This window comes from Microtus pennsylvanicus, chromosome 19, assembly GCF_037038515.1.
Source record: "Microtus pennsylvanicus isolate mMicPen1 chromosome 19, mMicPen1.hap1, whole genome shotgun sequence".
NCBI classification, from domain to species: domain Eukaryota; kingdom Metazoa; phylum Chordata; class Mammalia; order Rodentia; family Cricetidae; genus Microtus; species Microtus pennsylvanicus.
In genome coordinates this window covers 16,467,838-16,495,079 of record NC_134597.1, presented here as the reverse complement: position 1 = coordinate 16,495,079, position 27,242 = coordinate 16,467,838, and the positions used below count along the sequence as shown (strand labels likewise).

Below are 27,242 nucleotides of genomic sequence, written 5' to 3'. Positions count from 1 at the left end.
CTGGAGTGAGGTTTAAAGGGACTGTATGCTACAAAGGATCAGAGATTGCATCTAGAACTGCCCACCCGGTTTCTCTCTAGCATCGTCTGGGGTTCAAAACTTCAATATCATCTAGACTTTTATGTGTTTCTGATTGCTTATGTACATCACAGATGTTCATGAGTCCATCCCTCTAAAGCGCAGGGCCACTGGAGCTAGGACTGGCCCTGCTGTCATTGACTGCCTTCACGCTCTTTCTTCATTGTCTGCTGTACAAGGAAGGGGGCCCTCTTGTTGGTTTCCAGCTGCCCAGCTAGCTTAGAACCAAAATAACCACACAGAAACTATATGAATTAAATCACTGCTTGGCCCATTAGCTCTAACTTCTTATTGGATAACTCTTACATTTGCATTTAACCCATTTCTAGTAATCTGTGTATCACCATGAGGTTGTGGCTTACCAGCTAATGTTTCAGCACGTCTATTGGTGGCGGCTCCATTGTGTCTGTCTGACTCTGCCCTTCTTCCTCACAGCATTCTGTTTAGTTTTCCCCACCTAGCTAAGTTCTGCCCTGCTGTGGTCCAAAGCAGTTTCTTTATTTATTAATGGTAATCACAGCATACAGAGGGAAATCCCACAACAGTCTGCTTTTCTTTATGCTATGGATTCTCAAACTTGAACATGCATTGAAATCTTTGGAAACTTCTTGGAACTAATGAGTGACCCCCTCATGTTATACCTTGAGAGAAGTCCAATACTTTACATATCTATGAAGTTCCCAGGGTCTGCTTCTGCATGCATATATATGTATGTGTGTGTGATATATCAATCATGTTATATTATATATTAAAAATTGTATACTATTCTATAATAACATGTTTTATATAATATATTGCATAACAATATATTATATAGTGTTGTAACATTATATGATGTGTGATGGTATAATATATAATATATTATACATATATATGATATATCATAATATATACACATATAATATATCATGATATATGCATACCAAATATATACATATGATATGTGTATGTATATATAATATATATATATACTTTTAGGTTCATGCAGCTCACATGCATTCTCTTCTGAAACAGTTCTGTGCTCCATTTAGCTGATGTTAGGAAAGGCTATTTCTAAGCCCCTGTCTGCATGTGAACAGTTTGGTTTTTAGTTACTATTCCCAGGCAAACACTTTTTTCCCGAAAACAGAAGAAGCACCAGCTATAGCTAGGCTCTGCAGTATCCCTCAGAGACCTGAATGCCAACAAGACTTTCTCACAGCTTGACCCCACTGAGAAGTGACATGACCATTGGAAGATGGAACCTAATGAGAGGGTTTAGCTTATTTGATCCATGCCATTGAAGGACCTGGTGGGACCCGAGTCTTTTTCTCTTCTTTGCCATCCCTTGGCTCTGTGTTAGGCAGGTTTTTTTTTCTATCACATGACCCAACCATGTAAGGCTGTCATTAAGTCCAAAGCAACAGGGCCAACCAACCACCAATTAAAACTTCTGAGGCTATGAAGCTCTGAGTCAAAAATAATACTTTTCATCTTAATAAGTTGATTATCCCAGGAGTTTGTTATAGAAATGGAAAACAAACACAGTCTTTGTTGTGGTCCTTCCATCACTTGATTGTGAACCTTATATTGACTGGTTTGTATTTTTATAATACAATGTGTTCCTATTAATCATCTATCTCAACATTGTCCAGATATTCCAATGTTTTCCTAAACAATGAACATATTCTTCCAGTTTTTGTTCTGAAGATTTAAAAAATTTCAAAGACTTTCATAGTTTTCATAACCAAAATGTCTCATTGCATAGTCAAATGACTGTTCCTATGACATAAATTACTAGTTGAGCTTTATTTGCTTTTGTCAAATACAATTTATATATATTAAAACTAAACAGGAACAAAAGAAAGAATGAAAAGGTCACCAAATTTCAAGTACAAGACCTGCCAGGCAATGTGGTAGATTTAAAATTATTGAAGTATTCAGTAGCAGGATTTCTTGACTTTGTTTGTTTTGATGTTTATGTCTAGTTTTGAAAAAAGCTCTTTTAAGGAACAGCTACATTTTGTCAGTTCAGACTTTGAAAATTAAGAACGTATAGAACTGGAGAAATGAATCGGAGGTTAAACGTGCCGTTCTTGCAGAGAACCCAGGTTTATTGCAGCACCCACACAGCAGCTCACAGCTGCCTGGTGACTCCAGGGATCCTGCACCCTCTCTGGCCTCTTCAGGCTTCTGAACACATACATACACTCAGCCACACAAATATATACATAATGGTTTTTGGAAAACCAAATTGTTAATAGTGAAAATAAAATAACCGCTCATTAGTGAAGTAGATTTATATTTGAGATCATTATATTGAATAAATATTTTCAAACAATCTTTGTTCCCTTATAGTATTTAGTCGTGAACGAATCGTGCAGTGTTTAGCAAGCATATATCTTCTCTGTGTATCATTAAAAAGGCTTTCCTGAATTAATGTTGACACGTTAATTCCCCGGTCTTCATTCTGTCTCCAATCCTTGGAGATCTTTCCATGAGGTCACTCCTGTGCCATGTCAGTTTCCCAAGTGGTCTAAAGTGGTTTCTAATATTCTCCTTCTTCCCCCATTCTTTTTCCCTTCCTCTCCCAACTTCCTTCTATCCTTCCTTTCCTTCTCTTTGGTGTATGGGAGTTAGTTAAACTACTATATTTCATAGAAAGTCTTTTAAAATATTGTAAAACTAGTGAAGATGGCTTGCTTCACTTGATAGAATTCCTCTGCCCCTGAAGCTTCACCACCTCTGAAACTCAGATCTTTTTATTTCTTCACCAGGAGCTTAATTTTGAAATACAGTTTCAGGTCAAGAATCCCATGTGCAATATTACTTTTCCAGATTATTAAATTGCTCAAATGGTTATACTGTCCTTTCTACATTGCTAGAGAACAAGGTTCTGACAAGCAGAGGAGCCACTGGGTGGAAAAGAAAACAAAGAGAGTGAGGCCAGGTGCAAGGCTTTAAACTTAGTGTTACCTCAAATGGGAAGGAGAGTGAAAAAGAAAAAGAGACGCATTAGTAGCACCTTAACAAGAAAATAAAGATGGACATGGTGGCCCACGCCTTTAATCTCAGCACTTGGGAGGCAGAGGCAGGCAGATTTCTAAATTCTAGTCTTGTTTGGTCTATGTACCAAGTTCCATGCCAGGTAGGGCTACAGAGTAAGATGCTGTTTCCAAAAAAAGAAAGACAGGCAGTAGCGGAAGGCAGGAGGGAGAGAAAAAGGAAGGAAGGAGGGAAGGAAGGAAGGAAGGAAGGAAGGAAGGAAGGAAGGAAGGAAGGAAGGAAGGAAGGAAGGAAAGAAGGAAACCATCCTGATTCTGTTTTTCAGACCACAAACCAAACTAGCCTAGGACCTGTAAGGTAGACTCTATTCTCAATTCTTGTCCAATCAATACACACCCATGGAAGGAAATGTCACAGTTAAATGCATGTGGAAATTTTCTTGGGATTTTCCTAATTGAAACATTGGTCAAGCTTTCTTTGAACAAAAATTGTATGGTTGTAGTCAATTGGAAAAAAAGGTGTGTCAATATCTCTCACTAATGGAAATACAAATGGCCCTAATGATAGATGATAAGTTAGTGTGTTGTTAGAACACCGTCACCTACAGCACATACACCCTGTGTGAGACTATGCGAGGAAGCAATGGTTACAAATCTTCTCACAGATGATTGTCTCTCCAGCAAGTATTGCATTTCGTAGCATGTTGCTTTGAAAAACATAACAATAACATCATTGAAGGGCCATACGATTCCAAAATACTATGCTGTGACATAGTGTACTGACTAGTTTTGTGTGTCAACTTGACACAAGCTAGGGTCATCAGAGAAAGGAGTCTTAGGATCTCCTATAGGAGATCCAGCTGCAAGGTATTGTCTCAATCAGTGATCAATGGTTGACTGGGAGGGCTCAGTTCGTTGTGGTGGTACCATCCCTGGGCTGGTGGTCTTGGGAATCTGTGAAAAAGTAGGCTAAGCAAGCCAGAAGAAACAAGCCAGTAAGGAGCTCCAGCTCCCCTCCATGGACATTACATCAGTTCCTGCCTCCAGGATCCTGTCCCATTTGAATTCCTGTGCTGACTTCCTTCAGTGATGAGTAGCAATGTGGGGGTGTAAGCCAAGTAACCCTTAATACAGCCCAAGTCACGAATAGTGAAATGGGTTCAGTCACCACAGATCCCTCATGGTGAAGTGGTTGAACAGGGCTCACTCTCTCTTAGGCACAAAGCCTACAGCACACAATACTTTTCCCAGGCCATGACAATATTTGAACACCTGGAGTTGGTTGTACCAAGTTATGATGCCTGACAGGGTGATAAATTAGTTTTAAAACTGCGGCTTATATTTTGGCTCTGGTGGTGAGAAGAGCAGAGGGCACACATCACATACATACGGAGAAGTCAGAGGACAGCTTGCAGGAGGCTCTCGGTGCTCTCCTTTCACCTTGTGATCCTGCGGCTCAAACTCAAGTCACCAGGCTTCGCAGCAGCTGCTCTACTGCTCCGCCACATCACTGGCCTCTAATTGAATTTCCCACAAGGTAGTTTCAAAGCATGAAGGATTTGACAGTATGGAACCCCACTGGAAGTTCAGGAGAATGTATGGTAAACTTTACTTTTGCCACAGATGACAAAGAAAAACTGGACTAGGCTTCTAACCACATCTAAAGTCTTGGCTGTAAAGGGGGAAGGAGGATTTTATTTTTTTTAAATTTTACTCATCCCAGGGTTACATGTAAATAAAAGAGGATGGTAAGGCACTTGAGTTAAGGCCTGCCACATAATGAAGTTCCACAGGTGCTGCATTAGCGCGTCTGCCACGGCCTCTTCCTCACTACTGACTTCCCTCCAGCACACAGTGTTTGAGAAGAACACAGGGCGGAGCAGCGCTTAATAGTTGAGGGCATGCCCCAGCAGCACGGATGCCACTATGGGAAAACTGGTAAATGGAAGTAGGTACCATAACCAAACAATGATCACTCTGTAAACTAACTCGTGTTTTGCAAATAATTCTTGATAAACACACCCCTATTCTCTTATTGCAAATGTTTGCTAAGACCCTTAGACGAACACCTCTATGAACTACTCTATAGTAGTACTCTGTGCTTCTGGGAGGCTGCAAAAATAAATGAGAGAATTACAAAGCATGTCTAAACCCTGAATTGGACTCATTTGCATAGATCCAAGCAGCATGGCATGGGAGTGGTTAATATTTCTTTTCTTTTCTTTTTTTTTTTTTTCGAGACAGGGTTTCTCTGTGGCTTTGGAGCCTGCAGCAGAATATGCCAGTCAATGAAATGTCTAGCCAAATGTTGAATGGTTTGAAAAATATTATTTTCTCTTTCCTCAGCATTTTCCCCTTTGTGTATAATAATCCATTTTAAGATTAAAAATGGTTCTAGTCAATATACCCGTGGAACACGGTCGTCTAGGCTTCTGTTGTATGACCTTCCTTGTAGACCTTATTTATGGCTCTTTCCCAGCACAGTGCTTTGGGGGCAAAATGTACACCAGACTGTAGATCAATTACACAAATCAATTTCTGCAGAGTTATCATTCTCCAAGTCAAAACTTTGATTTGGAAAGAGGTAGTAAGAGAAATATTTTTCCATGTGTATTTCCATTTCCTTAGAAGATAAACGTATTTTATTATTTCCTAAAAATGCCATTTTCCGGCCACAGGAACAGCTTATTTATTACTTTGTGAACTTTTTTTCTTAGCAGCAAAGTGTTACATGTCCATGGATAAACCTAAACGCGGTCACAATCTAAATGTGTCAGTCACGTGATGGTTTTAGGTTTCGGTAGAATGTGTTTTCGGTAACGGAATGCACACTTGTGATTGGAGTAATTATATTAGACAGAAAAGATAGCTAGCTAGTGAGCAGAACTAGAAGTAATTAAATGTAAGGGCGATGAGATACAATGAGTCTCCGTCGTACAACATTTAAGGAACCCCTGTAAGCCACTCACTCTCATTTAACATGGAGTTACCCAGGGAAGAAAGGACATGGTTTAAGTAGCTGGCTTTCCATTGGTGTTGGTTCTGCCCCATTGGAGACACTGGCAATGTCTGGGGACATACATTGTCACCACTTTCAGAAGGGGTCTATGAAAGTGTTCAGATAGTTTTCTTCCAAATCATCCAGGTCCAAATGTCAGTGATGCTGAGGTTGAGGTAGGTGGCCCCAATCTAATTATTTATATTAACTAAATAAAAGTCTTCCTACTTACCTACAATGACAAAAATCCCTTTGGGACAACTATATAAAATTTCTAATTGTCATAACCCCAATTGTAATAAAGATATTAAGTAATTTCAAATAGTTTATTATGGGAAATTACATATTCAGTAATGCTTGGACATGTAAAGACTATAAAATGGCTTATAATTTAAAAATCTTATCTTTCACCAAGGCCGTTTTTAGTTTTTTTTTTGTTTGTTTGTTTGTTTTGACAGAGTTTCTCTGTGTAGCTTTGGAACTTGTCTTAGTACTTGCTCTGTAGACCAGGTTGGACTCGAACTCACAGAGATCCATCTGCCTCTGCCTCTAAGTGCTGGAATTAAAGGCATGCACCACCACTTCATAGACTTTTAACTGACTGTTATACTTTATAAATCTGATTTCTCTTTCCTACTAATCTTATGGTAAAACAATAAAGTGAATAGTTGGTTTCCAGAAGGAAAGGAGAAAGAAGAAGAGAAACGAGAGGGTTTGATGGCACCCAAATTCAATTATACTGCATTAGTTATTTGAAAGTGGATTACTTTCTGTGTTTGCTATCAACTGAATGACTCTCCAAATTCTTGTGTAGTAGTATTGAGAGGTGGGACCTTTAAGATGCGATTACATCATGAAGACTGTACCTTTGTCCTTATAAAACATTGGGGGCCCCTGTGGAAGGATTAGTGCCTTGTCAACTGGCTGAGGCCCTTGTCTTGTTCCTTATCCATGCCCCCCACACACAATGTGGAACACAGCCTGTGTCCTTTCCACCTTCTACTCCCAGAATATCCAGAGGAGGATCCAGAGGAGGATCCAGAGGAGGATCCAGAGGAGGATCCAGAGGAGGAGGAATCCAGAGGAGGATCCAGAGGCCTTGACAATTTGAGTTCCAAAGACGATTTTTAACTTCTCTGCCTCCAGAACTGTGAGATGTCAATTTCCATTCTTTGTCAATTACTAAATACAGGCATTTGGCTATAGCAACATGAGTGGACTAAGATGCTAATTTGAAATTGAATAATAAAGACCAAAAACCGAAATCTAGTTTAAAATGCAAGAAGTTGCATTTTCCCTTTTTACTGGAAAAATAAAGAATAAAATGTTTAACTTCTTCCCTTTCAGAGTCGTATGCGTAATTTTAGGCTTGTATGTGGACAGAAACTAAACAACCTATCTGATAATTTACAAATAATGTGCTGTGGACTTTAATCCTAACACTATGACAGTAGAGAGGGGAAATGTTTGGAAGAGCCGACATTTTAGGCTTTGTGATATATATCTGCTTTGTTATTAGTTAAATTCGGAAATTCTTATGAACACAAGAATGGGCGGTTAGGAACTGAGCCCGTCTCCCTGTGTCTGCATCTGAGCCTCTGTCGTATCAGCACGGAAGCCTGAAGACGACAGTAACGCTAAGCAGTAGTCTTCATTCTCAATTTTGCCGGAGTGTTTGGATTTCGTCACAAAGCGGTACCCCTGCGATTGCGTGTCAGGGCTGTTCAAATGAGGTTCAACTAAGAAGAGAAGTGTAGCTTAAATGTGGGTGACACCATTCCACAGCCAGGGTTCGGAGCTGAACAGAAGGCGAAGGTGGGTGTTGCCTCCCCTAGCCTTCATGCAGGGGAGCTTGGTCCTGCCTCAGCTCGATGTGCCATGCTTTGTGGATGCCCATGGGAGGCCCACCCCTTTCTGAATGGAGATGGAGGAGGAGTAAACGGGGGAGGGGAGGGGAACAAATTGTGGTTGGGATATATAATAAATAAATTTAATAAAATGTAATAAACAAAATTAACATTTTTTTAAACGAGAAGCTGGGCTGAGTACCAGCATCCATCTCTGACTTCTGAGTTTATAGGGACTGTGACCAGCGGCCTCCTGCTTCTGCCGCCACACCTTCCAGACCATGGTGGTGCACACTCAGACTGGGAGCCGAAGTGAACTTTCTCCTCTGAGTTGCTTCTGTGGCTTATAACAGCAGTGAGAAAATGAACCACCGTAGAGGGGTTCTGGGTAGAGTTGGAGGTGGAGCCTCTGAGAAGCAGCCTGGCCCTGTCCTCCTGCAGGGCCCATGGCAGTGCAGGCCTAGCTAAGCATTGACAGTAAGCTGCATTATTCACGCCACACTTTTCTGCTCACTGTTCAAAATGCAAGGTCAAAAATACTATAAAACACTTTCCATGTTATAAAATATAGCACTTACTGAAGGACCACACACAGACGTTCAACTAAGAACTCCTGGAAAAGATTCATACATGACTGAAATATTTTCCTGCAATCATCCGTGAGATTCACCCCACAAGAATTTTCTAATATTCTTCTTCATGTTATTGTAATAAGCCTAATCTATTCTTTATGATAATGGCATGGTAATTAACCTGTTTCTCATCAGTACAGTATCAGATAAGTGAGATATGTCTTGGACGATGACTATACAAACTTTCCTTCTGACATTGTTTTTCTTATGTTCTGAACTAAATTTGTATGTAAATTTGTCCACCTATTTGATACATGTTTTCTATATTGCAAAGAGAGTAGACAGCAAATTATATAAGTTATACTGCACAGTTTCATATATCTACACATCTATTGTTCATATATGTAACCATCACCCAGATTAAGATATATGACATTTCCTCAAAGCGTCCCCTCATGAATGGGGACTTGACAGCTTCCAGATAACTACTGTTCTGGTCTCTATAATTGTGTTAGTTTTACCTGCTCTAAAATGTCTACTAATGAGACACAGTGTGCCTTAATATGTCTGGTTTCTCTTTAATGGAACAAACTGGGGTTAATAAAGAAAATATTGGAAGGGAAAAATATGACCAAAATATACTGTATGAAATAAAATTTAAATTAAAGAAATAAATTAAGAATAATAAAATAAAGGTTTTTAACATGTGAAAAAGCACAGGCACTAAGGAGGAAATATTGGAGGACAGTGCCATATGCATTAAAACAGATGTGGGCTTCCAAAGAGTTTCCCATTTATTTACAAAAAATGGTTTTCATTAAGACATCTACTGATAACTTTCGATTTCTTGCTTTGCTTCGCAAAACTCTTTAAAACAATGTAGAATGTTCTCTGATTTTGTGTGAGATTTGTATTTCCTTAGGAAAAAAAAATCTAAGGATTGAGTAACCTTATGAAATGGTAGAAAGCTCTTGGTAATAGACAGGCGATAAGTGCCGAGTGTTGATGGGCGAGGAAGGACTGTGGTGTCTGGCCACTAAATAGACATACAAACGAAGGTGGGGCTTACCATCCACAAAGACTCAGTAAGTCACATCCCTGTTGAATCCCCTCTATTGCAAAGCTCCTTGGGGCAACACATCCTTTTGACATTGCATGAGTATATTTGTGATTATACTTTCAGAATGGATTAGGAAATACATGGTCAGAGTTGTCAGAATTCTAACTCCTACTTGTCTGGCATCATCTGTCCTGGGGGTACGTGTATGCAATGAGAAAATGTATGTACTATACGCCAAGGAAAAGAAACCGGAAGAAAAAGCTGACGAAAAGACAAAGCCAGAGGGTAATAGAAACCCTCTTCCCAATTCAATAAGACCACAAAATGGAGTGCATACCTCAACGGAGAAGCCATGGCCTTGTGAAGTGACTAAGGTCCGAGGAATAAATGAGAAATACATCTATGCGGAGCAAATTTCATTTGTGAGTTTTCCTCTATTTTTTATTTTTTACAATAAATTCCATTGGATCCGGTTTAACGTTTCAAAATGAGATTCAGGGGCAAACGTAAGAAAAACAAGAAAATTTAAGTGGGCAATGCCAAACCAAATCCATAGCTGCTGGTGCTCGACAATATTAAATAGTAACCGTGCTAAATCCCTGAGTCCAGCAATCACAGAGGGCAGCTACCATGCAGGGTAGAAACTCCATAAGGAGGAGCCTCAGATAGCTGACCTGAGTTCAGACTGCTGCACAGATCACCGCTTAGAGAAGCACAATACTGCGTGTAACAATTGCACTTGGCATTCCTCACTGGATTAACTAATCATTCCCAGTTCAACACCAGTGTCAATGCAAAATTTACTCACTTGTACAAAACCGCACGCTGTGAAGTCCTCAAAGAAGGGCAGACTTGGACGGTCTTCTCTGTAAATGGTGAGTTTATACGTGGTTACCATGTCACCCTCTGCTGGAGATTCATCCACTACAAGCATGGAGATTCTGTTCATCCCCAATCCCAGAGGATAATTGGCAATGCTGAGGAAGACAGTGAGAGGAGGTGGAAAGTGAGAGATGGAAGAGGATTAATATGGATGGGGACAATTACTCAGCCCAAAAAACAGACTCAAACATCAGTAGTTATTATTATTACTATTTATCATTATCATTATTATTATCATTATGGTGATTGTTACTGGCCTAAAACATATAAAAGCTGCATCATTTCATGAGAAATGTTAAATATGAAAAATCTCCCTTTCGTACTTCTTAGCTATACTAGGGATCATCTTTCAGGACAAGTTATATCCTTCATTAACTAGAGGGAAAGAAGCTAATATTACTAACCACCTTTCAGGGTCAGGAATTACTTCTAATACAATAGCTCTATACAAAACCATGTTGGCCCTTATAAATATGGAGAGTCTTTTCGTTTTTTGAGATGAAGTTTCTGTACACAGCCCTGGCTATCCTGAAATTCACTCTCTATACCAGTCTGGCCTCAAACTCAGAGATCCATCTGCCTCTGCCTCTGCCTCTGCCTCTGCCTCTGCCTCTGCCTCTGCCTCTGCCTCTGCCTCTGCCTCTGCCTCTGCCTCTGCCTCTGCCTCTGCCTCTGCCTCTGCCTCTGCCTCTGCCTCTGCCTCTGCCTCTGCCTCTGCCTCTCAAGAAGCAAGCCTTGGATTAAAGGCATGCACCATAATGGCTCAGGAACATAGAGAATTTTAAAAGGAGCTGGTAATCAAATTGCCTCAAGTTACGTGGTAGAGCCAGGGTAGAACCCAGGTCAGAGTAACATGAATCCTCTTTTCCTTTATCTATCTAAGTCTTCTTTCTTTTCTTCCCTTTTTCCCTCTTTCTCTTTTCTCTCCTTCTTTTGACCGATATTCTCATGTATCCCAGGCTGGCTTCCAACTGAGTATTGAGCCCAAGGTTTCTTGTATGCTGGCAAGCTCTCTATTAATGGAGGGATGTCCTGAGCTCAAATCCTCCTTTCTTTATACTAACCTCGACTGCTAGCAATGTCAAGCACTTTCCTTACTCTATAGCAGAGGTTCTCAATCTTCCTAATGCTGTGACCCTTAAATACAGACAACTGCCTTCTGGTGAGGTGTCAAGTCAGTGGGCTCCCGTCCCCATACCTCGGGCCAGCCCGCTCTTGCAGGTGCACCTTGCACTGACACTTAGAAGGCTCTGCTCCAATCCTCACTGTTAGCACATCAAATGGCACTTCACAGTAATAATCTTTGATCTTCGGATTAAACTCGGGACTCAGTTCCAAACGGGGATGGGTGAAGATCTTCTTGATACGGCAAAGTGTGTCTTCCTCTGTTGCCAAGACAGGAAGAAAGACAAAGGCATCTGTGAATGGCAGATAGGTAACTGTGTGGGATTAAGGTGTTTCCCCTCTCCTACTCCTGTGCACAGTTTCAGTAATCGGTGGCTATCTACTCAGCACCTAGGCACCATTGATTTGTGGCATCAACTGATTTCCAATTTCTCACATATGCTGTATCTTCCATAAACCAGGCGTTCACTTTAGTCGACACAATACAGATAGTATTTTTTCTCATTCCTTGAAACCATGAAGGCACAGAAGGTGGGGGAAAATGTCTCTCCTGTGGGTTGATAATATCCTCATGAGATACATGACATCTTAATTAATTATGAAAATGGAGTTAATGGTTCCATGGGACAGTGACAGAAGGGAACCAGCAGGCAACCAGGAAAGCTTCTTAATGAAAAACGTTATAAAACTGCCATTAGCTGTAGAAGAGTAGTTGGGTTGAGCAAAGAATGTGAACTTTGGTATCATACCAACCACATAGTGTGAAAGAATCACAAAGCATCCTGAAATTCTTTTCCGAGACGCCTCATCAGGGGGAAGTGCCAGAAAGCAATAGAAGGAAATGCTGTATCTGTTTAAACTTGTTATCAAGCCTACAATGACTTTATGCCATTGACTATAAATTTTCCTTTGGCGACTCATTTTATAGCAAACACTATCTTGGTACAAGAAGAGAAAAACGGCTTTAGTGGTGGGAACACAGAGCAGCCCCTGTTAAATTACACCTAACACTAATATTTGGAATGGACAAAAGGACTCAAGAGTTTATCAGAATTGTTTCCAAAGTGTTATCTACAAATAGTTTATCTATTCTTTACAACAGTCAACGAAACTCCAGCAAATGTAAGTCTAGAAAACGCTCCTGAAATCAGCAAAGTGAGGGTACCTTAGCATCATTTGGCATTTAGTGATACTGAATAGCAATAGCAAGCAAAGGTGCAACAGGGTTCAATACCAGAAGGTGGGGACTGAAGGTAGTAAAAGGACATTGTTCCGGTCACTTCTGCCCTTCTCCTTTCTACAGCTAACATAATAGTTTCTCTAAAAATCAAATCTGATAGTTTGATTACAATTATAGTAGTAGTTTCTCGTCATTTCCAGAGTCACACTAAAGAGGAGGAAAGGCACAAGGGCTCCCTTGTTTTGCCATTCATTACTTCTGCTATTATGTCCTAGACTTTGTACTTCACTAAAACCAAATTCTGATATGCTTTTGAAGGAATGGTGAAGCATCACCCAAGGTGGGGACAGAAAACCATCATCCAGCTGTAGCACTCTGGCTGTGAGAGCCAGGTCTCCACATAGCTGCTTGTGTGCTCTAAGCAATGAAAGTTAATATAAGCATTTCTGCCTCCTGTTCTGTGGTTTTCTGTGCCAGTGGGAGAAAAACAATTTATCAAGTATAAATTAAGAGCACAATAGTGTTGTGCGATATTTGTACACTGTGCAAAGGTAAATTACTGTGATTGGTTTAATAAAGAACTAGCGGCCAATAGCTAGACAGGAGGTATAGTCAGGATATCTGGACAGAAAGAAAGGAAGGAGGAAATAATCAAGATGCAGAGAGATGAGAGGAATCACAGAACAAGTAGGATGTAAAACATGAAAGAAAGGCTAAAAAGCCATGCCGAAGAATGTAGATTTAAAATGTCCTAATTTAAGTTATAAGAGCTAGTTAGGAACAAGCCTAAGCTATAGGATGAGATTCCATGATTAATATAAGTCTCCATGTCATTATTTGGAAGCTGGCTGGGAAGACAGAGAAAGATATCATAAATATGGTGTCATTTCATTCTTCAGAACAGTTTTATTAAAAAGAAAAAACCCAACAAGTCAATTTTGTTGAATCTCAAATGATTTAAGTAAACTGTTTAATTTTATTTGGCATTTTAAAAGAACAAGTCAACTCAAGACACCTCTCTCTCTCTCTCTCTCTTACACACACACACACACACACACACACACACACACACACACGTAGAGTTTAACTATAATTTTAATAATCTGTCTCAAAGTGGTTCATAAGAATATAAGTAGAGCCGGGTGGATCTTGTGAGTTCGAGGCCAGCCAGGTCTACAGAGTGAGTTCAAGGACAGCCATGGCTAAGCAGAGAAACCCTGTCTCGAAAAGTTCAAAGAAAGGAAGAAAGGATATAAGAATAGAGTAGTATAACCCACACTGAAAATAACCATTGCTCTTAATTCAAATTCAATGGCTTCTTAATAATGCACTGATTTTTAAAGTCAAAGTCCCACCCACCCCATTCACTGCCTCTGTTCAAGGCACGGAGACAAGCATAGTGAAAACAGGAGGTTAACAGTCTTGGGATTCGATCCAAATGAACGCGCTGACCCCAGCATAACACCAAACAAACTGGAGCAGCCATCAGCACTGCTTAGGGAGGCCTGAGCTGCCCAGGCACGAAGGGAGTATAAATACACTTTGTGCTCAGCACCACTTGAATGAATAACAAAGCAGTCGATTTTTTTTTATCAACATGAATCACAGAAGATGTTTTTTAAGTTAATAGGCTTCCTTTTTCTTTTTATATACTTCATTTATTTCATTTTGACACATGGTCTTCCCATATAGCCTACGCTGGCTTTGAACTGTTGATCTTCCGGCTTCAGTCCCCCAGCACTGGGGTCACAGGAGTGCACCACTTCGCCTAACTAAGGAATATATTTTTCCAACAATTCAGTGAGAATTAATTTCCTTTCGGCTTATACTATTTATGTTCCTTTTTATATTCCACAGCGTAGTCACAGTTTTCAAAGGGGGCTTGTAAGTTGAACCTCACCTCCACAAGAGATGAAATAAATGTGCGGTTTCGCAAGCACGATTTCATCAAGACCCCTCCCCCAGCATCACCACCAAACTTTCCACTTCTGGGGTGGTTGCTGCATCCTGGACCCTGGCTTGAAAGTTGCTTTAGCTCTGACATCATTGCAACTGCACGAAGGCTGCTCTATTTGGCGTGTCCTTGGCATCTTTCCCAGTCTAGTCCTGACTTGTCTCGGGCCGCTTACCTTAGCTCTATGGAGAACTCGGCACGAAGGATGGTGGTCGCAGACTGCTCAACCTATTTGGCAAGCAGGCATGGGAAAGCTGTTTGAAGTTTTGGTGGTTTTTAACAGATTTCTTTTAACCATAGGATTTTATTGCTCCCTTGACAGATCATCGTAACTCATATTGAATGCAGAAAAGCTTATTCTCTTAAAGATTGCCCCACTTGTCCAGGAGCATCACTCAGAGTATTTTTAAATCTCATATCAAACCATAAAAGCAGGGAAATTAATTGTAAAGATCCAGGTAGCATGGGTTTTTAATCAGGGAAGAAAGGACATGGAGGAAGTTGAAGGGATTTCCTGACAATCTGCCCTCTTCTACATCACATTACTTGGGATCTGAAGAGTGATGACGTCACCCAGTGCAGAATACAGAAGCCCACAGAGATGATCAGGCTTTTAGCCCTGGGCTTAGCCCAGGACACACGCTCAAAAAAATAATAGACCAGGCTATTTTCGAACTCACAAAGATCTGCCTGCCTCTGCCTCTCGAGTGCTGGGATTTAAGGCGTGTGCCACTACCGCCCAGCTGAGTGTTTCTTCTTTTAAAATCATACCCAGAGCAGCAGAGAACCAAGGGAAAAGAAAACTGGGTCTTGTAGGTGTGAGGAATTGGTAACCAAGGCAGATACACACACACACACACACACACACACACACACACACACACACACACACACACATTTCTGCTCTTTTCCCTGGTAAGTACAGCAATACTTGAAAAACTTTCTGTCTTTAACTAAATGTACTTGTTGGTTTTATAGACTAATACTACTTAATATAGCATAATATTTGGTGTGATTATTGAAAAAGTATGAATAAACAACAATATTTAGAAGGCAAACAAGTTAGATTTTATTAAATTATAATACCTAATTATAATAAACTAAGCCTAAATTTATACATGGCAAATTTTTGACTTTTGTGTTTCAAAGGAATTTATTTTGGAAGACAAGTTTTGCCTTTTCTTTCTTTCTTTCTTTTTTCTTTTTTTAGACAAGATTTCTGTTTAGCCCTGACTGTCCTGGAACTCACTCCGTTTAGACCAAACTCCGGACCTCAGAGGTCTGCCTGCCTCTGTCTCTGAGTGCTAGGATTAGAGGTGTGCATCACCACTGCCCAGAAGACAAGTTTTCTAAAACCACATTTTAACAAAAAGTATAAGCAGATTGGCAGATGTGAATCTATTTTAAGAAGTATATGTAAAAAAAAAGGTATAAGAAAAAAGAAGTATAAATAAATAAATAACATACAATAAAGGGCTCTTAATTCTGTGCATGGCATAAGCTATTAAGGAAATTCAGGAGGCAGAGGAGTGGCTCAGTGGTGAAGAACACCACACCCACTAGTTTTCCAGAGGACCCAGGTTCAATTCTTAGTGTGGCATGATCCCTCACAGCCATTTGTAACCAGGAGTTATGCAAAGAAGAGGAAATGGAACAGCCTTCTCTGCCTCCTCAAACTCCATCACTCATGGGGTGCACAGACATTCATGCAAGCAAAACACACATACATGTACAACAAATAATAATAACTTTTAAAGGAAAATAAAACTCAGGAGCTTAGGAGAAATCTGAAGGCCATGAAATAGCCCCGTGACCATCAAAGTCAAGTTGACCCCACTAAAAAGATACTTAGATGACCCCACTAAAAAGATGCTTAGAAGACCACTGTGTGTATCAATCCAGATGAACAAAGGGATTTTTTAATTTAAACTTTACATAAACTTAATTTCATATATGTTTTATTTTGTATAGTTAAAATTCATGATATTTTAAGATGATAAATGAAAAAATGAGTTTGAAATTATCAGTTGTTATGAAGAGAATTCCACTCAAATACTCTGCATTACAGCAATCACCTAGGAAGAAAAACTTACTTCAGAATAGGGAGATTTCTAAAGAGGATGTATAAGCTAAATTCTACCTCTGATGTAAAGCCTGTAGATTCCTTGGACCCCTAAAAATGAGTCTGGAAGTCACTGACCTAAAACGACCTCTGTACATATAATATTTTAAACTAAGAATCTGAATAACTAAAAATTAAATGCTCTATTCATGCAGAAGTGACCAATATAAACTTAACCAGAAATAAAACTTCTCAAAATTTACTTTAAAGAAAGTAGCAATCTAAAGACATCTGAATATGATAAAAATGCTTATATTTTTTCAAAGTTGGATTGTGTCTAAACTGTGGGCTTTATTATGGAAACACTCAATCTCAACTCACCATAACTGCAATGTATGTCTTTATTTTCATATGAAACTCGTGGAACTGCATCTAAAATTAAAAATAAATTTAAATTAAACTATAAATTTAATGTAAAAATTTTCCCCTCTCTCCTCTCTCTCGCTCTGAATCTGCAGCTTACTGACCAGCTAGACTGGCCAATCAACTGGCGAGACCCAAGGATCTTCCGTCCCTAAGTACCCCCACACTTCCAAGTGCTGGGGACTGGCATTGTCTTACCCAGAGTGCACATTGGTGCTAGGAAGGGGACACAGACACTCCTGCACAACATTTAGCCCTTTCCTGCCTGAGTCATTGATGTGGGAGAGTCATGTGTCTATGTGTTACTTTCAGTGGTTAAAAAAGAAACCACTGTGGCCCTTTGATAGGAGGGAAAATTAGGTAGGCGGAGTAAACAGAACAGAATTCTGGGAGGAAGAAGGCAGTAAGACAGACGCTATAGCTCTCCTCTCCAAGATGGACGCAGGTTAAGATCCTTCCTGGTAAGCCACCACCTTGTGGTGCTACACAGATTATTAGAAATAGGTTAATAAAGATGTGAGAATTAGCCAGTAAGAGGCTAGAGCTGATAAGCCAAGCAGTGTATAAAGGAATACAGTTTCCGTGTAATTATTACAGGTGTAAAACTAGCTGGGCAGACGGGTGCTGGGAACGCAGCCCACAGCCCTTGTCTCTACAAGTCATCTCCCCACGCCTCACCAATGAGCATTTCTAAGCAAAGCTGACAGTTACAGGATTAAAACTCAAAGAAGTGATTACTTCTAATAGTAGAATATTAGAGAAACAAAGGCAGGGTCAGAATGAAGCGTTAATCTAATTAATCTTAATCAATAAAAACCCAGGAGTCAGATATGGGGTGATAGCCGGGAAGATCAGAGAATTGGGGGCAGTCACTAGTTGTTTCCTGCCTCTCTCCTTCCTGCATCCTAAAATTCTTGAGATGCTGTCTATACCCCCAGCTCATCACTTCCCGTCTCCACCTTCCGAGTGCTGGGATTAAAGGCACAGGCCACCACTGCCCAGCTTTTATGATTAACTAGTGGCTAGCTCCGCCCTCTAAGCTCCAGGCAAGCTTTGTTAAAAGACAAACAAAATATCACACAACAGTCTGAATGTCATCTTTAGCCTAAAGATAAATTACTACATTTTTCTTCTAGTTCTGTGATCCTACGCTGTAATTTCCTAAATTATTGAAAGAGAGATATTCTAACTCTGTACCAAAATTGGTTACCCTGTATCAAATTTCTAGATAACTAAATATCCATCTGAAAAAAAATCTTAATAAATATTTATAGACAAATGAATGCATAAAATACTAGAGTGCTTTAAAATGTTTATTTAAAAAAAAAAGAAAGAAAACGGTGGCAGAAGACAACAGTCATGCTAAATCCTCGCCTGTTCATTGCTGGGCCTACTGATTCATTTTGTTTTGTTGAATCTGCAGTTCTCAACCAGTGTCCTGTCCTTCACACTCACTGGCAGGCCTTCAACGGAAATTCTGGTTAGAAGATTCAGTGCAGTACCCCTGAGAACCACAATACTGGATTAAATTCTGGTTATAACAGGCCTTCTTTAGTCAAAAGAAAAAATATATTGATAGGTATGTCTTTCATTTTTTCTTCATAAAGATATTTTCTTCTAGTATTACAAAACATTAGCTACTCTTTAAAAAAACAAGATATAATAAAAAAGGGGTAAATCAGGGGGGAAAAATTACCAACAAAGTTCCTTGAGGTTCCTCTTGCTAATGGGCAGCTGTTACATTCAACCATAAATCCTGAACATCTTTTGTGGCAAATATTTTTTCTAGCTATTTACAGAATTGTATTTCAGGACTGTAGGCTCACGGGTACAGTCAATCTACTCTTATAGTAATAATGGTGGTTTCTAATGTTTTTCATTTATTACTTGTTTATTTTTATAATTTGCTGAACAATGTATTATAAATAGGTACTACACTTTTCCAGATGGTACATTACTGTTTATTAAAACATACAATTTTTAAATGTTCATATAGGTTCTTAATTATGTTCTTAAAATGAATAGTTAGCAGTAGAATTCTTAGTCCTTAAGGACAAATTTTATTTAACTAGATAATCTATTTTTGCATATTAAGAATTGAGCCTAGAACCTCCACATGCCAAGCCTGTGATCTACCGCTGAGGGCTAAGCGTCCAAGAGTAACTTGTAAAGCTTCCCTTCTATGCTGTCAGGTGTCCCCTTAACATGTGCTCTGAAGGAAACATTCACCACCAGTATGAAAGTCCCTGTTTCCCCTCCCCCCTCCCCTATCTTTAGGAAGAACATCCAATTTTGCGGGGGAAAAAAATGTCACTTTCTAGCTTTATTTTCATTTTCAATCACTAGCAAAGTTAAACATTGTAAACATATTTTAAAGCCAGATAGTACTTTTCTTTCTGCTATGCTATGTGAAACTATGTGCTTTTACCTTTTTGACTGTTGATTGCTTCCAATGACTTTTGTGGTTTCTTAATGGCCTCGTTTCTTGTTGAAGAATTCCTGCAACACAGTGCCAAGCAAGTCCAAATCAACAAGGTGAACACACTGAGTTTTGTCCCGGGTGGGGCACAGTTATTTTGGTGAAGACAAGAAACACTGTCTGGATGTCATTCCTCAAAGCTGGCCATCTAGCCTCTGGTGGGATGGGTGGAAATCTTAAAAGCAGTCACTCTCTAGTTGGAAGCTGAGCAACCTCAGATAGCCTAGCTCCGACGAGGTGATTTAAAAAACGCACATTCTCCCTGGGATCTCTGCCTAACGTTCCATAGCTTTCATGCCAAGAGCCTTCGAAGCCCTGAGAATGTACACAAAATTAGAAAAACCAACGTGGCTACAGGACAGAGCTGACATTGCCAAAGTGTGTCCTTGCACTTGCTGACAGTCAACAGAGACCGGCAAAGGTTGTTTATACCTTGGCATGCTCCCTTCACTTTCTGTGTCGTATAAGTAACAGGACGCTTGGCTGGATGAACCCTTAAGTCCTTCTGATTGGAGCTAAACTAGCCTAAACTGTAGTCAGAACATTTTCTGGTCTGGAGACTAGAGAACGCAGGACACTCTGGTCTCTAGCCCTTGACATGCCTTTCCTGTGTTAATGTGATATTTTGTTGCCTGTCACCCTATTAAAATGGAGAGATTAGTATTTGCTCCGCACAGGAACACTGTGAGAATCAAATAAAAATGTCAGTGCCAGACATGGTACTGAGTAACGCAGCCCAAAGTGCAGGAAGGCAGATTCAGGCCGGGGAAAGCATCATCATCAGGCAGAAAATAGAGGGAAAAATAGGCATTAAACAGAGTTTGCTAATTGCTAATTACCATTTCTATCTTTGCCAATGCTAGAAGTTATGCTAATTTTACTTCTAAAAGTCTGTTTTATTTTGGTATACACACACAAAAAAACCCACAAAAGCAACAACAACAACAACAAAAAGGCTGGGAGGCAAAATGTAGTGATTTCTTCCAAGGCATAAAATAGCAGGTAAAGCGTGCTTGTCAAGAGGTGTGAAGTTTTTTTATGGTGGTGAGATTTTCGGTTGTTTCTTATTTGTACTTTTGTAAAGCTGGGGACCCAACCCAGAGCTTTCTGCACAGTGGCGATAACTCTGCTAATGAGGTAAGTTTAGCTGAAGTCCAAATTAAGAAAAACAAAATCTAAGAATTTCCGATGAACAAATACTTCCAGGAGACTCATTCAAGAGATACAGCCCCGAAGCCCACATGAACGGAATTATGGGAGCGCGATTATGTTAAGGGAATGACAACTTGTACAAAAGAGCTGCGTGCCATTTGTTCTCGGGGTTTCTGTGAATGAATTCTTGTTAAACTGGTGTGTGTTTTCTAAGAAAAAGACTTCCACAAAACCTTTCCAACATATGCAACTTTCTTTTCAGGAAAGTGAGGATTAACAGACGCTATTAGGGTTTCCACACCGCTTCAGTTGGGGCCTCTGCATTCTGGGCCTTGGGGCTCCCACATAAATGTTACCTGTCACTGCCGGGGTTCCAGCTTTGTCTTCTCCTACCCTGCTGCCATGCAACAAGCAAATGATCTTTATTTCAAGAGAAAGACTAAGTGATTAGATCCCCAATGCTGTACATGTATAAAAGCTGCTTTGCTGTGGTCATTGGGAAGATGAGAACATGGCAGCCTCCATGCCTGCCTGATACACTGGATAATAGTTCAGAGCCATGGGTGAGGGGTAAGTTAGTATTTGTATTAGCAGAATGTCTTAAGCTGCTGATTTAGAATCTTAATTTCCCCTCATCCGGGAAATTTGTGTGAGAGGTATAATCCCCCGTGCAATAAAGTATGAATGATAAGAAGTATACACTCTCCTTGGAAAGTGGAAGGTGATGCAAGCTGAGCACTGATTTAAAAAAAACATTTCCGGGAGCATTATGCTATCTGACTTCTGATAAACACCAGAATTTGCTTCTGTTGGTGTTAATAAAGAAATCTGTTGAACATGTATGGCTTTCCTTATAAAGAAAAGAAAACTACTGCCCTCACCATAGATGTTAAAATGACCTTTGAGTGCACACAAAGATGAAAGATAAACTGCTTTACTATTCACATGCAAGTGTGACATACACAAAACTTTCTATGTAATCCTCCTAGAGTAATACATAGTAGGCACCCTAAGCCATTTTTACACATAAGGAAATTAAGTCTTGAAGGACGCAGGACTTTGCCTGCTATAACTAATAAACTCGAATATTGGGATTTTTTAATACTCCTCTGTATGACTTAGAATAGCTCTTGTCCTTAATAATTATATTCAATGGTGATCATTCTTACATTCCTTTAAGGGAAGAGAACTCAGTCTTTTGATTTCAAGCAGTGGTTTACTGAGCCTGGTCATATATGAGGAGCTGGAGAAAACTTTGTCAGGGAACAAATGTTGTGAAGCTTGCAAATCTCTAGGGAATTCACGGAACGTTACAAACAATACAAACTCTTTGGGAATTCTCCTCGGTTCTTTGTCTATACTGAAGTACGAGGAAGTCTTGGCTTATTGGCATGAATGCAAAGTATAAAAGGTGGCTTTATGCTATAATATTTAAAATGGTTTTCAAGCACAGAAGGGAAAACTGGACTTACCGAGGGAATAAAGCCAAGCTTAGAAAGCCTTTGCAAGTAAAGTGAATATTAATGCTAGAACATGTTCGAAGAAGTACTCTGTATATGGTTATTTGTATTTTTAATTACGGATGAGTTTCTTCTAGCCACTATCTCCTGAAGCCGAAGGAAATAAAGGGCAAGTGAGCAGAGCTGAAGCCATTCCCAGCAGTGACTGTAAGAGACATAAATGAGTGTCATGTCCCTTAGTCTTTCATCTCCCTGGGAGGCTTAGGTCTAATTCTGTTTTCCTGGCAGTAGAAAAGTCAAATGCTCTCTTAATTCTATCCATATTAAAGAACAGACAAAGCTTTAAGTACATCCCCTTTGCCAGCTACTAGGGGCACTAATAGCTCACCTGCCTTTTCCCTCATGGCTATCTCTCATAAGAGTGGAAGTGAAGATGGAAAAAAAAAACACTCTCTAAAAGCAAAGCAAACAAAGCGGAGTATAGATTCATGAAATTAGATGAGATTTGCTCAGAATAGTCATACCTCTATAATGCCCAAATAAATATGCCTGCTGGTCTATCTCCAATATGACGGATGGTTCAAAACACAAGCCCCACCGAATCTTTCTGATGTTTCAGCAATGGAAACGTATGGATTGTGGGGGCCCACAGAAATAGGTCCGCTCCACCTTGACTGAAGGTCAGAGAGCTTAAGCCTACTCTTATGCTTTCAAAGTTATTGACAAGAGCTCTGACTAAAGGTGTGGTTACAGAGAAGATACCCTGACCTAAGGTGTGGTTACTTAGTAATTTGGATATTAAGATGCACCACAGAGGTGATTCATTCCACCTTGACCAAAGGTCAGAGAATTCAAGCCTATTCCTGCTCCTTCAAGGATACGACGGGAGCTTTGGCCCAGGAAGTGGGTGCCTACAGAATGCTTGATCCAAGGTGCTGTAATTACATGTCCTGCCTAAACAACAGAATGCTTAACTAGAGGATACAGTTGCTTGATGTTTCAAGTCCTGATGTAACTGACTGTTCTGCTTGTTCTTTGTGTCTTGTTAAAGCAGGCTTTTGCCTTTTCCCTTGCCCTCACCCACTTCTTTGGATTGGAGCATATAAGTATTAGGAACATAAACATGGGCATTTTCAGTATTCAGTATTCACTGGATAGCTCTCTCAGTTCTATCCCATGGCTCTGCGTTTCTTTCGTACCTCTGTTCCTCCTACCTAATATTCTAATCCACTTTCCTCTACCCTGGAATGTGTGAACCCCATCGAGGCTGGACCCTGACAGATGCCACTCCAATGTGTCACTACGACGAAGGATCACAAGAAGAAACTAGATGGAAATATCTAATTTTAAACATTGCTTTATACCAGCGTCACATCCTAGTTTGAAAACTGTTGGGTGTGTTTTTTTGTTACAGTGTCTAATGACCACCAGAACCATTATGGTTTCAGTGCTTTAAAGTCATTTCTTTTCCAGACCATGAATTTTTGGGCATACTTCTTTTGTGTTGTTCACTTTAATGTAGGCAAATCCTTTTGAAATCAATCTTTTCGGCTTAAAGATTTTTGGACCGCACCATTCAAATTTGTGGCTCTCTTACCATTCCAGTGGATGTAGCTGTTCCTTTTTATTCGTGGGCCAAAATTGTTCAAATACATTTAAAAGAGACCAGTATTGGGGCAGGACTGAGCCAGGAGTTGCCATATCATAAAATTCACGCATCACAGACTGAATCCCAGGAGCGGTGCATGGGAAGAGCTGAGAAGAAATGTTCAAAGAAAACATCAACAGAAGAAAAAAAAATCAACTGAAAAATTGAAAAGTAAGTTGAAATGTCGCATTACTAATAGTATTCATATTTAGCCAGACATTGTTTCATCGAGCAGTTATTTATTTAAAATCCTATTGGTCATGGGTTGGGATGCTAACTCAGTTGCACTGAAAGCTGAGGACCCAAGTCTGATGTCCAGGAAAGCCAAGTATGAACTCCTACAGAATCCAGCATGGCAGTCAGAGACCGATGGATCCCCTGGGCTCACCGACTGGCCAGCCCAGCCTACTTGGTGAGCCCAGAGCCAATAGAGAGCGTCTCAGAAATCTAGGCAGATGCCTCATGAGGAGTGACCGCTGAGGGTGTCTTCAGACTTCCATACACCTCTGTGTGCACACTTGTTTTTATCCATGCACACACAGAAATAAACTCACATTCTATTGGTCAGTACAGATTGGCTTAATTTTTGACATTGCTTTCAAGGCAAATGTTGCTTTTTAGACATGATTAAAGTTATCAACAATTATATGTATAAATGAAGTCTTGTTTTTCTTTTCAATGAGTATACATGCATCTCTTCTTCCAGTAATCAAAATCTCAAAAGAGCTAAGTAACACAGAAAGAAAGACCATGGGGACGAGAAATCCTTTTGTGCTACAGTGGATTATGCCAGAGTGAGAACTATTAATCTCACAAAAAGAGGAAATTGAAATTGGTTATCTTGTTTTTACTCTGAGAGTCAGGAAATTGAGCTTTGCCTTTGTTTCTTTTGTTGTCTCATCCCAAAAGAGACCGTCTGCATTTATAGTGTTTTGAGTGATGAATTCTGACAGTTGTCTTCCTAAAACACTGAGCTAAACTATCATGTATTACATGTAAACTAATTAAGATGATAAATATATTAATTAAAATTATGTTGGAGTCATAAGTTTATTTTCAGTTCTCTATAATATGGGGCTAAATTGAATAAAAAAGTATATCCTTCATTGGTTGACTTGGTAAACTTATATGAGTTGTATAATTAACTCATATAAGTAACTTATCTATATAGGTTGAAAAAAACTACAAAAAAATATTTGACGCTTCCATCAGATTAACAATGCACCAAATAATTTAAATACTATTTAAAAATAGTTTTATATGAACAAATATTAAGTAAGAACATAAAGTCATTATAGTCTATATTAGTGGCAGAAATAAAACACATTGGATACAAACACTCAGATGTAATCACTTATGCTTTGATATTGACCAAGAAATTGATAAACACACCAAAAATTCCAGGGTGAAAAAAAATGCCCTTTTGCAGACTGAAACCAATAAGAGCTGCTATGAGCATTCATATACAATCTATTTTTTGGACACTTGCATTATTGCTACCACCAATTAAGCCGGGGGAGAGGGGAGGTGCAGGGGAACTGTGGTCAGGATGTAATGCATGAGAGAAGACTAAATTTAAAAAAAGATGGGGCTGTTTTTAAAAGTCTTATTATGTGTAAATATATTTAATTTTTCTTAAGTTAAAAGGGGTAGGGTTTGTGGGAGCCTAGGCAGTTTGGATGCTCACCTTACTAAACCTGGATGGAGGTGGGTGGTCCTTGGACTTCCCACTGGGCAGGGAACCCTGATAGCTCTATGGGCTGACAAGGGAGGGGAACTTGATTGGGGGAGGGGGAGGGAAATGGGAGGAGGTGGCAGGGAAGAGACAGAAATCTTTAATAAATAAACGAAAAAAAATTAAAAAAGGGTAATAAAAAGTAGCAAATATTGATTGCATATGCAGGCCCCAAACAATTTTTTAATAGAAAAATATCAACATCTTCCCCAGAGAACTGTTGTACCCTGGCAGCAGCTATGACGTCAGATCCTTCACCTCTCCTAAGCCACATATTACATCCTTCCAAAAGAACAAAAGATGCCTACAAAAGACATTGTGTTGTGAAGAAATATCTATGAGCAATTTGAAGGAAAAACTGGGCAGTTTACAGCTAATCTATTAATATAATCTCAGTCACTAAGTGGAAAGAAATATCACTTTTGTTTTACCAGCTGGAATTCTCCCAGACTCCCAAGTTCCTTTACAAAAGTCCGAATTGAGTGAATTTCCTCCAAGGACAGGCACTGATTGAGCTCCTTTTGATAGTTTCCATTCTGAAAGGAAAAAAGCCTTGAGTAATCATGAAGTGCTTAAACCATCTTTCTCCCAGTCACCCCGCACTTAACAAATCAATCAAACTCTGTAACAGCTAAACTTATTAAAGTTATGGAATTCATTGAGATTATAAACTGTCAGGACAACATTCAAATATAAAAAAAAATTATAAATGACGAGATTGACTCTCTTAACTGACCCAATGGTACCTTGTAAGTGAGAGGGCTGGATATATGTGACCATTGTTTGTAAATGCAAGATTTTCCTTGGGCCTTCAGAGCAATAGAGGTGAAAACATCTTCCCATGAACCCCCAATGTGGAACACTAGCATGGGAGAGTTTCGTAGACTGGCAAACACTCTTATCACCCTAGGTTTTCCCGCAGCCATATGCTTCCTAAAGCATTTCCGAGATCAAGAGCAACTCTCTCTGACAAGGTGTTGTGACAGACACCATCAGGACCTTTGCAAAAGCTTTTACATACTCCTTTTCCAAACTCTTCAAATATGAATTTCAACATAGAAAGATATGTGGGGAATAATATTATGGCAATTGGTACTGATTTTTTAAAGAAATAGTGTTAGCCTGCCATTAAAACAATCAAACAAACAAAAATCCTAAACAAGAAAAACCAGAAACATTCTAAAGCTAACTACCCTAATTGTCAGCATCTAGTCAAATGTTAACAGACATGAATATTTCAGCAAATTAATGTTTTAATTCAAGTCCCCTGAAGTCATCCTGAAGCTCTCTGGCATTCTAGAATGCCTTTAGAGAGTTCTAAGAGTCTTCGTAAAGTGTTCTAAAATGTATAAACACATGTATCATTCAAAATATCTATAAACGTTTCCTTAACAATCATGAACTTTTTCACTTCATCTCCAACACAACCCTTCTCATGCATACTCAGTCAAAATAAAATAATTTTTTTTCAATCAAAATAAAGTTTTTCAGGTCAGAGAAAAATTCAGAAGCACACAATAATAGATAACAACTATCAGTTAATTTCAAATAAACTTTAAAATTTTTAAATTTCACAATAAAAATAAGTAGTGGCTGAAAATTC

The 27,242-nt window shown here is 39.4% G+C and overlaps 1 protein-coding gene across 3 annotated transcripts in view; it reads right to left on the bottom strand.

The window, feature by feature from the left end:
- The window catches only part of Cped1 (cadherin like and PC-esterase domain containing 1), a 277,882-nt gene that overhangs the window by 101,070 nt on the left and 149,570 nt on the right, over positions 1-27,242 (bottom strand). For all 3 annotated transcript variants that reach the window (XM_075953492.1, XM_075953493.1, XM_075953495.1), the window contains 6 exons: positions 26,071-26,175; positions 23,854-24,011; positions 19,594-19,664; positions 17,124-17,174; positions 11,620-11,806; positions 10,348-10,516 (listed from right to left, as the gene is read on the bottom strand). In XM_075953492.1, the coding sequence (XP_075809607.1) occupies positions 10,348-10,516; positions 11,620-11,806; positions 17,124-17,174; positions 19,594-19,664; positions 23,854-24,011; positions 26,071-26,175 (741 nt within the window). The remainder of the gene's footprint in view (positions 1-10,347; positions 10,517-11,619; positions 11,807-17,123; positions 17,175-19,593; positions 19,665-23,853; positions 24,012-26,070; positions 26,176-27,242) is intronic.